This window comes from Chanos chanos, chromosome 1, assembly GCF_902362185.1.
Source record: "Chanos chanos chromosome 1, fChaCha1.1, whole genome shotgun sequence".
Lineage (NCBI taxonomy): Eukaryota > Metazoa > Chordata > Actinopteri > Gonorynchiformes > Chanidae > Chanos > Chanos chanos.
Genome location: NC_044495.1, coordinates 38224958 through 38236188, shown reverse-complemented (window position 1 = coordinate 38236188; position 11231 = coordinate 38224958). Strand labels below are relative to the sequence as shown.

Here is an 11231-nt window from a genome sequence, read left to right as displayed (position 1 = left end):
ATGGGGGATGTATTTTCGCTTACAATTTTTCTCATTTTGCCATAATCACAGCTCAGGGGTGAACAGACTATATTCAGACATATATGCACTATTGGAAAACAGTCTAGCTCAGAGTCCATCGCATGCAGTATGTGTGAGAATACTTTACCTTCGGTGGTACACTGTAAATATTGTGTAAGTATGCTTTACCTTCAGTGGTACACTGTAAATATTGTGTAAGTACGCTTTACCTTCAGTGGTACACTGTAAATATTGTGTAAGTACACTTTACCTTCAGTGGTACACTGTAAATATTGTGTAAGTACACTTTACCTTCAGTGGTACACTGTAAATATTGTGTAAGTACACTTTACCTTCAGTGGTACACTGTAAATATTGTGTAAGTACACTTTACCTTCGGTGGTACACTGTAAATATTGTGTAAGTACACTTTACCTTCGGTGGTACACTGTAAATATTGTGTAAGTACACTTTACCTTCGGTGGTACACTGTAAATATTGTGTAAGTACACTTTACCTTCAGTGGTACACTGTAAATATTGTGTGGTAACTAGCTGTGATGACACAGTAAATTTAACGGACTACTGGATGTGTAACATCAATAAGCAGTTATTACAGCAAGTAATGTTAAACAAAATGAGTTAGATACAAAATTTTGGGAGTCAGGTATAGGAAAACATTCCATTACTTTAAAATTATACATACACGTACACACACACGTGTGTGTGTGTGTGTGTGTGTGTGTGTGTGTGTGTGTGTGTGTGTGTGTATGTATATGTATGTATGTATGTATGTATGTGTACACACAGATATATATACTGTGTATTCATATATATTGAGATATTCATAAAGGATGTCGATATGTTAAAGACTGGCATATCAGTACTCACAAGAAAGGTTTTTTTCCCCTCCTCCTGTATGGTTCATTGCTTTTACTCTGACAGCTCATACTCCTGAACCTCCAAAGCAGCTGAGCTGACAATCTTTTAACAGTGCATGTTTTACATTCATGTTATACCAAACCGCAGTCACATGCAGACTCTGTTTTTAGGCTACGTATATATGCCTGTAAGACTGAAACTGTTTATACCTCTTTATTTGCATAAATAAACATTATTTTTCTACTTTTGGTTTGGTCATCTGCTTTTATTGACGCATGGTACATTTCAAAGCAGCGTCTTGCAGTCATGTCCTATGATGAACCGTTTACACAGACGGTGTGCCTTCAGTGTTCTATTCCTGACTTCTCACATAACTCTAACTACCTTATTCTTTACCCTAAGCATAAGAAGCTCATCTCCCGTGCGGTCAGTAAGACTACAGAATGATTAGTCATTTGGAACACCTGGCAAATAGATTTTTGGTCTGAGAACCGATCTAAGACTCTGAATTGATAGCTATCACCCCTTAAAACCTAAATGGTTAAAAAGAATTTTTAGTAACATTGATTTGGCACAGTAAGTTTTTTCCCCGGAGCCAGCGACAAATTCCCAATGAGAGTACGAGTTTGATTACTTAGCATGCTGAGCGTAACCTCCTTACGAGATAATCATCTTATTGGATTACCCGCGTGATCTTTAACATAATTTTAGTGACTGTCAGGTTAGAGGTTCACGTTTCTCCTTTCTTTACTAAAGAAAATACAGGTGTAAAACAAAACAAAAACAAAAACAAAGCGTTTTGTTTGTAAACGGATCTCCCCACATATAAAAGTCAAAGAGTGTATAACATAGGTAGTTTTTACTTGTTATGACTGATTTCTTTAATTTGTACAGAGAACTTCTTGTTCTGAAAATACATTTACTGTAATTTGTCACACATCTCATTTTAAGGTTGATGGGCAATGAACCTGTGCTACATAACCACACTTCCATATCATACTGAAAAATATGTTCCGCTGTAAAGCAGCAACATCGTACATGTCTGTGCCGAGGGCACGGTATTTAGCTACAGTGGTATCGTGTAGCTAAGTCTTCTTAAGTTGAGCAGTGAGTTGAGGACTGAATCCTCACAATAAAGTCAAAGGAACAGGACTGTTACATAATGAAGGTTGTCTCTTTTATTTATGTAATGTATGCAGTCATCCTAAATAGACTTACTGCTCTGGGTAGGTCGATGTGATGAGAATCCTTTTAAATTTTTAAATCTTATTTTTTCTTATCTAAATCTCTATGATGGTGAACTGATGTAGCACCATCTTGAAAGTTTGCCAACATGAGTTCAACGGCATGTCTTACTGTATTTTCTCGACTTAAGCACTGATTTTTTTCCCTATGAAAAAAAAAAATCCTGAGATAATGAGAATCCTCAGATTATGTCTCAAATGAGTCCTCTAAACTGACCAAAAGAGTATAGTTCCATACATTAAGCAACCAATCCATGTGTAACTCTGAGAGACAGGTCAAATCTCAGAGTCCCGGTTGTGAAGACAGCTCACAACAAAACACAGAGAAGAATGCATGGAATCTTTACAAGCAGTTTTCTCATTTTTTACTAACTGGTTGATGCACACTTGAAAAAGTCATAACTTGTGCTCTAACATACATAGATCTACCTGAAAACTTTCAGCTATCAGCAGTGTAAACAGATCAAAAAGTCAAAAATTTCCACAGTGTGGTGTTTCTCTGTGCCACCACACATGTGTTATTGCCATTTTAATCATGAAATATCAAGCAAATTGAACGCTTGTAACAGATTTTTGGAGAGCACTTGAGACAGCTTTGTCCACCAGCAAAGCACTAAAATTTCAAATGATGTTCTTCCTCATGGAAGAATGCCACAGCATCTCTCCAGAAGATTCCCAAAAACTTTTAAAATGCATGGTATGGAATATTCCAGCAGTACTGGTAGCTCATTATGGCCTAGTGCTCTACTGAGACACATCATAGTTGTGTCCTTCATTTTTACAGTTACTGTATTTGCATGCCCCAACATTCAGCCAGTGTTATTGTAACTGGGTATATAAATAATATTTACAGATGCATGCAATGTTTGCAGATTTACTTCTTAGACAGCCAATTCTGTTTAACTGTCCTCCAACCATTAGAGATAAATCTGGCTGTAATGTGCTATGTTCTGGTGGTGGCAGTGAGGACAAACTGCTGTTGCTGCTATGTTTAGTGAGGAAGAATGTCTGCTATGAAACAATGGCAGTGGCACAAGATGAGTGAGGTCACATGATCGGTCAATGATAGAGGTCCTTGGAAATGGAATCCTTGTCAAACTTTGTTTGGTGTGCTCACCAGAGAAACCCTGGCAGACACCACGCTTGGTTAGCGAGTCAGAACCAGGGGAAAGAAATAAACCCTGTTGCTTAGTGACTGGAGGCTGGATAATTTAGTGGCTTCGTCACTGGAAAGCGGAAAGACAAGCAGACTAATGAGAAGCTAGTGGTAATCCAGTGTTAGAGAGGGCAAATCCCAGTTAATTGGAGGCATATAGGAGTTTAAAGTGGCATTTCTTTGCCACTTACAAAAACACCTCAATTTTTTCCTGCAGAGGATAGTTGAAGACTTTATCATTCAGTATACTAGACATCAAGCTGAAACAGTTGTGTTACATGCCACACAATTTCGTGTGCCATGACTTTCATTCATTTGAAAACACTTTGCTTCATGAGAGAATTGTACAATTTCAGTGCAGTTTTAATGTTATATTTTATTACGTGTATGACTTTCTCTCTCTCTCACTCTCCCTCTCTCTCTCTTTCTCTCTCTCTCTGCCTGTGTGTATGTGTCTATTACCATGTAAAGTCATTCGTATGCTTCCAGTTGACTCTGCCCATGTCTGTCAGTATGTCATACTGTGCCGGCACTCTGCATACCTGCGGTACATGAAGCAAATGACAGGGTAGCAGTTGCTTTGGGTGATCTCCAGCTGGCTTCTAGCCTAGAGAATAAAAAGACTTGCAGAGAAGCAAAAGATGAGAATTTCAGATTATCCACAAATTAACCATTGTGTGAACTGGCTGCCATTCTTAAGAATACACACTCTGCCTTCACACACTGGTACAAGTAGTTCTCATTGTACAATGAACTTATTGTATAATGTATATTACTTTATCATATAACTGGCAGTCTAAAAGCAAATCTGTTCTAACATTTCAGCCTTTTCTAAAGAAACTTAAAAAAATAAAATTTAGATAGATAGATAGATAGACAGACAGACAGATGGGTAGACAGATAGGTAGATAGATAGATGTGTAATGAGGTCATAATTGTACATAATTGTCGTAATTGATCCAATGCAAATCACTCATTGTAAGATGACTGTATGACTGTCAACACTCTGACGGGCCATTCCTCTATCCACTGTTTCAGCATACGCCACAAACACGAAAGCAATTTTTTCTTCCACGTCAGCGTTATTCGTGGTAATATCACCCAGTACCCCTTATTCGTTTATTTGATTGATATGAATATGGAAGTGCAGCCATGATGAAAACAGATGCTGTATTCACTCATTGCCCGCGCCCTCTGGACAGGCTGCGAAAAAATGCCCTTTGATGGCGCGCTGTGAGGTAGCCGAGGTCTAGCGGTGGCAGCCACCACGTGGAATGCGCTGTTGGGCAGTTCCATGTCATCTGTACAAATGCTCCCATCATCATTATGACTGATGAACATACCTTTATTTATAGTGAGTAGCAACATGCCATTCTTCTTTTCCCACTGCAACGATCCACCTTTCTTTTCCCACAATAGCCTAAGTCACTTCATCCCCCCCTCAAACCCCCCAAACTCCCTCCACGGGGCAGAGCAATAAATTACCTTCTAATATTAAATGCTAAGTTCTGTGGACAACCAGCCGTAGTGGGACATATTCCAAAGCTCATAGGGATGGCCTACCTTTTGGCTGGGCATACATGGGGTCAGTGGTGCGATGTCTCCTAAAAAGGCCTGAGGCTCCAGAGCTTTGACACAGCCTGGCTCTTGGGAAGCCCTATTTAAATAAGAGAGGCAGGTGAACGGTTGGCTTACACACTCTATCTGTTTTTCTCTCTCTTCCTCTCTCTCTCTCTCTCTCTCTCTCAAGAGAGCAACTTCTCTTCAGCTCTCCAGGGGTGAGTCTACCATCTGAGGCATTTTCCTTAAGCTGACCACAATGGCTCTCTTCACTCTAATGATTTTTTTTTTTCTTTTGGTCTCATATTACAAATGGAAGCAGCTTAGCAGAACTATGACACTCATCCTTATTAACAACACAATTTTTTTTTCTTAGCTAATTTGGACTGAATGTACAGTGGTACCTTAAAATTACTTTATGTAATAGAAATTGTATTAAAATGATAAAACAAATTACAAAAAAAATTATACTTTAGCAGGAGGCTTACATTAGCAAGATGTCAGTGATTAATGTTGTTATGGTAGTTACAATGCAATATCAATTCCTAAAGCATCTTGAGTGGGACTGTTTTGATTTTAAAAAGTGCTGGAAACATAAATTTCTGACATTTGTTAAAATTCTGAACTGATTTTTGAGCCAGACTAAGAACCCAGGGACTGAGTAATTATAAATGAAACCATGGAATAATTAAAGTCAAAGTTTTTAGTAATATTATGCTGGGTGGTGATAAGTTTCTTTATACATATCTGTGTGTGTGTGTGTGTGTGTGTGTGTATCTGTGTGTTGTTGTGTGAGTGTAGGTCCACAGCTGTCTTAACTAAACATGTGTGATGAGGAAGAGACCACTGCTCTGGTGTGTGATAACGGCTCTGGGCTGGTGAAGGCAGGCTTTGCTGGAGATGACGCACCCAGGGCTGTCTTCCCCTCCATAGTGGGTCGCCCACGTCACCAGGTGAGCCCCTCACCCTACCTTTACCCCCCTCAGTCCTGTCTTACATGTGGAACTTTTTAGGTGGAGTTTTGTGCATCACAGCACCGATCATTTAAAGATACAGAACTGTTTGTGTGAAATGCTAAGTTGTGAAAATGACTTTTGGGGGAAAAAAAAGCACAATTTAAAGGGAATATAATTTTAAGAAAAGTTTATAAACAGCTATGTAAACCAGAATTAGAGAGCATGGTAAGTAGGTGTGCTCACTCTGTGTGTGTGTGTGTGTGTGTGTGTGTGTGTGTGTGTGTGTGCGGTGTAGGGTGTGATGGTGGGTATGGGTCAAAAAGACAGCTATGTTGGAGACGAGGCCCAGAGCAAGAGAGGTATCCTCACTCTCAAATACCCCATTGAACATGGCATCATCACCAACTGGGACGATATGGAGAAGGTACACAGCTTTCTAAAGCTTTTTGAACTATCCTACTGAAAACAGCATGTGTAAAACAAAACAATAGCCAAGGCAGCACAACAATAACGTTGAATTATCTCTGCAAGAATTTCTATCCTGGTCATTTATGAGATAGATGAAGTATGTTTATCTTCACTGTGTCTGTGTTTAATTGTTTTTTTCTTTTTCTCTGACTCTCGGTGACAGATTTGGCACCACACATTCTATAATGAGTTGCGTGTGGCCCCAGAGGAGCATCCAGTACTGCTGACAGAAGCTCCACTCAACCCCAAAGCCAACAGAGAGAAAATGACCCAGGTGTTGCATCACTGTCTCTATAAAGGCTACCCATAGAACATAGGTCATTTATTTTCCTCCAGGGTTACATGCTATAAAGGCTGACCCCTACCCAAACATAGCTAATTAAAGTAATCAAAGCATCCAGGGAACCCACTCACAATTACATGCAACAATTCATGGGGTTAGATGGCTCGACTCTGATGAAAATCTACATCAACGACATCTGCAAGCTTGCTACAGCATTGCTGTAATGTTTCATGAATGTCTGGTGTTAGAGAACGGTACTGACAAGAGGTTTGTGCTTCACTTTCCAGATCATGTTTGAGACTTTCAACGTTCCAGCCATGTACGTGGCCATCCAGGCTGTGCTCTCTCTGTACGCCTCTGGCCGTACCACAGGTCAGAAAAATCCCTTATAAAATGTATCTAATTAGGGTGTGGGAATTTAAGAAATACTTAATTACTAGTGCTTCTAATTATAACCTCAGTGCAATTACGGAGACATATTCTAAGTGCAACGAGAAAAAACAACACAGGACAATTAAGGCATGTTGTTTTGAGGCACTGACATGTGCGCATGTATACCGTGCAGGGATTGTTCTGGACGCCGGCGATGGTGTGACGCACAACGTACCTGTGTATGAGGGCTACGCCCTTCCCCATGCTATCATGAGGTTAGATTTGGCGGGCAGAGATCTGACTGACTACCTAATGAAGATCCTCACAGAGAGAGGCTATTCCTTCGTCACCACCGGTAAAGTTGCACCGCGTTTTAGCGCAATACGCACATATCTCTCGTGTGGCCACATGCATCAAAAATTAAAGTAGTTCTGACGATGATTAAATAATCTGTCTGTATTCAATGTCCAAGCTGCATGAATGATCGGTTTAGATCGTTTTCATAGCTTTAATTGGAGTCATTGTTTTTGCGTCGCAGATAGTTTTGGCTAGTGTATAAAGTGCACGGGACCTCTGGCTCTTGCATTATTCATATGTTACGTCTACTTCCTCACACAGCTGAGAGAGAGATTGTGCGTGACATTAAAGAGAAGTTGTGCTACGTAGCGTTAGACTTTGAGAACGAAATGGCTACTGCAGCTTCTTCCTCCTCACTGGAGAAGAGCTACGAGCTGCCAGACGGCCAGGTCATCACCATTGGTAACGAGAGGTTCCGTTGTCCAGAGACCCTCTTCCAGCCCTCTTTCATCGGTCAGTCTTTCATCACTGTCATCACAGGAAACCACATACATTCTTTTCATGTCAAAAATGAATTTTGAGTCTACTTTGATGCATTTCAGAGTGAAAGTAACCTACATGCAATATTAAGGGGAAGAAAACTATTCATAATAGGTGACCTTGTGAGTGTTATATCATTATTATATCATTTCATTTTCATAAGTTCCCATGAGGTAATTGCAGATACTAGGAAATTTGCATATCAAATATATTTACTCTTTTGAGCCATGGCCAGACCTCCATTCGATTGATGAAAAATTCATTTCATAAATAATTCCCCATTATTCACCATCAGAACATGTGCAGGCAAAATGATTAATTCCTGGAACTAATGACAGAATGTGGAGGACTAAGGTCATGGGGCAGGCAATTATATGACTGCTTTTCAAAAGATGTGAACTTACTATCTTACACACACACTCGCACACACACACACACACACATACACACACACACGCACACACACACACACACACACACACACACACACACACACAGCTGAACCATTAGGAAAGGTGACAATTTGACGGATCACCTTTTGGCAGGAGCTAATTCAGAGAGGTGTTGGGTTATAGCTGGAAGCTCTCGGTCTATTTATGGAAGAGAAAAAGTTATTGGTCTTGTGTCTTGGCATTAGTCATTGTCGTCTTCTTGAAGTGAAATTGAAGTACAATTCCTTTACAACATTCTGTCCCTAACCAATCAAAGAGCCGTAAATCACCAAAATATCACAAACCTTTCTGCATTTCTATACAAATATCATATTTGATTTAACACATTTTCGACAAAATCGTAGCTTCAATCTAAAAGTGAGATAATGGGCTCTCTATTACCCTCTAGGACTAATACGACTCAGACTATAGTTGGGTATAGATGTATATAAACCATGACTATAATTATATGCTATTTACTTTCTATGACAACACTATGGTAATTTTCATCAGGTATGGAGTCTGCTGGTATCCATGAGACCACATATAACGGAATTATGAAGTGTGACATTGACATTCGCAAGGACCTGTATGCCAACAATGTGTTGTCTGGTGGCACAACCATGTACCCTGGTATCGGTGACAGAATGCAGAAAGAGATCACTGCTCTGGCTCCCAGCACTATGAAGATCAAGGTAAATCACATTTTCGGCTGCGGGTATATTGGCATCTTTCTGAGGTGGAAAAGGTTGTTGACATTTATCAAAAGGTTATGTGTATCATTCAATTCTGACTCACAACTTAGGGATGTGAAAGGCATAGATTAATGTTTGACTGTGCGAGACTAGACACGTGTATCCTCTATGGTAAAATATCCCTCTATTTTATGTTAAACTAATTTTTCAACTTTAGAAAAACTGTACATAGAAACAGCAGTAACACTGATGTCAAATCCATCTGGCAACCCCAGGCAGGTACCATTTCAGACCAGCAGGGGGCACTGTAACCATTTCATTCAGGGCTGTTCAGGTGTTGTCCTTAAGGGAGGCAGAGTCCTACTACCTTTTGCTCTTACCTCATAATGAGGATCTTTATCCAGCTGGGAAACAAGACCTCTGGGTTTGATCTGACCTCTGTCTTCTGCAGATGATTGCTCCACCTGAGCGTAAGTACTCTGTGTGGATTGGTGGATCCATCCTCGCATCTCTCTCTACCTTCCAACAAATGTGGATCAGTAAAGATGAATATGAGGAAGCCGGACCATCCATTGTCCACCGGAAATGCTTCTAAACCACCTTCCTCTGCTCTCCTTCCCTCTGACGGCCATGATCCCTGGACTCCTCCATCTGTCTTCTCTTGTAATGTTGTTTGTCTCTTTCTGTCAAAGACAAAAAAGCCCAAAAAAAGGTTTACTGTTTTGTCCAATGTGCTCCTGCTCACGGTTTTGTGCCCAAGTCCACAATAAATTGCCAAATGATCAAATTAAAGATGTTTTACAAATGTTGTTTCTCAAATGTGAGTGGTATACATTTGAAATCTTTTGGTTACTGAATAAACACGAAGACACTCCACATGTACTGGGAGGACCACACCTTTGAGTGCTGAACACAGATCTATGAAAAGGCCACTGGATGGCAGGCTTCTGCTATGAATGGCTTTAAGAAACCATTCATGCAACCTGAACATCTTGCCGGCTCAAGTTGTCACAATTCTACCCATCCCTATATTTACAATTGTGGAGACTGATTCTTACATATTTATATTACCTTATGATTCCTCTGTCTTACAGATCATTCAGACCACACCTGTAACAAACTAGTTTAGTTTGGCTACATACTAAATCGAAGTCAAAGTCTACCATAAGTCAAACTAGAAGTATCTGAAACTTCATCAGTTTCTCTGATCCAGCTATGACAGTAAAGGAGGTCAGCTCAATGTAGGGCAGAGACGTTGCCAATACAGGCTGACTAGACTATAGCATAAAACTGTCTAACCCCACACAAGACTCTCTCGTTAAGCTGAATTCATCTTGGTCAAAATGATAGTATCACAGACTGTTGTGACATATGATTAATTGCATTGATTTTTTTTTTTAAATGGACATCAGGATATTGAGAACTGAGTGAATCATAGATGAAGTTTAGAGTAACCTAAATGGTTCAGTGTCACCAGTTAACGTTTCTATATCAAGAGTGATTAGTTCGAGTTCACAAAAGGATCAAACGACACAGTTTTCCTCTTCTTAACATGTCCATTAACAGAGAAATAACAGCAGTCAAGAGTCCTCTGAGTTTCACTAATATTCTGAAAATGATGAATCATCAGAGAAAGACAGAGCCAGTGTCCCTCCTTTTGTAAATCTCTTTCCTTTTCTAACAGACAAAACCATATTGAGTAAAAGAAGGGCATTTTTGAATAAATGAAGAGGATTTTTTGAGGTAACTTGTAACCCCCTTTTTTGTTTACCATATCCTATTTCCCTGACATTTTAAAACATTCCAGCTTATTGTTTTCCCCATTAATAACGTCCAGCTCCACCTTTGTGGGACCTAAAGTTTGCATGTGATTTTTTACAGAGCGTAGCAGAAGGTTAGGATGCCAAACATAGTGCTGCTGCTGCTGCTGCTGCTGCTGCTGCTTCTGCCTGTGCCCCACTTTTGACGGGCAGAGAAGTCAAAGACAAATGAAGGTGAAGGCATCTGGGAAGGGCAAGGTGATTGACGGACTGCCACAATGTATCCCACTCTGCTCTGAGACCAGACAGAGAAACAGAGAGAGAGAATGAGATCTAAAAGGCAAGGAAAAAGAGAGGAGACAGAGAAGGGAGAGAGCTTGAAAACAAGAGAGAGTGAGAGACAGAGAGAGAGAGAGAGAGAGAGAGTGTTTTGTCACCAGGGGCAGTGTGCCTCTTTTTTACTTTGGCCCTGTGTGAGCAAATCTACAGTATGACTGCTAGTCCATAGGGACAGTGTGTGACTTGCTCTAATTATAGTGGTGTGTGGATTTACCAGAAGTCCCTCTCGACTGGAGGAGGTGTGTTCGT

General features: G+C 40.2%; 1 protein-coding gene across 3 annotated transcripts; it reads left to right on the top strand.

Annotated features, from left to right (window-relative positions):
- acte1 (actin, epsilon 1) lies at positions 1-9478 on the top strand. Of its 3 annotated transcripts, XM_030768949.1 has the most exons (9): positions 1-9; positions 5678-5794; positions 6093-6221; positions 6429-6539; positions 6836-6920; positions 7114-7275; positions 7539-7730; positions 8702-8883; positions 9335-9478. In XM_030768949.1, the coding sequence occupies exons 1-9, from the start codon at positions 1-3 to the stop codon at positions 9476-9478; spliced, it is 1131 nt and encodes a 376-aa protein (XP_030624809.1). The 3 variants fall into 3 exon arrangements, with proteins under 3 accessions (XP_030624809.1, XP_030624826.1, XP_030624817.1); XM_030768966.1 differs by lacking the exon at positions 1-9 and having other exon boundaries at positions 5654-5794; XM_030768957.1 differs by lacking the exons at positions 1-9; positions 6093-6221 and having other exon boundaries at positions 5666-5794.
- Positions 9479-11231: the final 1753 nt, after the last annotated feature.

What these genes read in the sequence shown, in the direction of transcription:
- acte1 (XM_030768966.1), top strand. Translation starts at nt 5,666, where the DNA reads ATGTGTGATGAGGAAGAGACCACTGCTCTGGTGTGTGATAACGGCTCT. An exon ending in CTTCCAGCCCTCTTTCATCG is followed by an intron (nt 7,731 to 8,701) that starts GTCAGTCTTTCA and finishes AATTTTCATCAG; the next exon opens with GTATGGAGTCTGCTGGTATC. An exon ending in CCAGCACTATGAAGATCAAG is followed by an intron (nt 8,884 to 9,334) that starts GTAAATCACATT and finishes TGTCTTCTGCAG; the next exon opens with ATGATTGCTCCACCTGAGCG.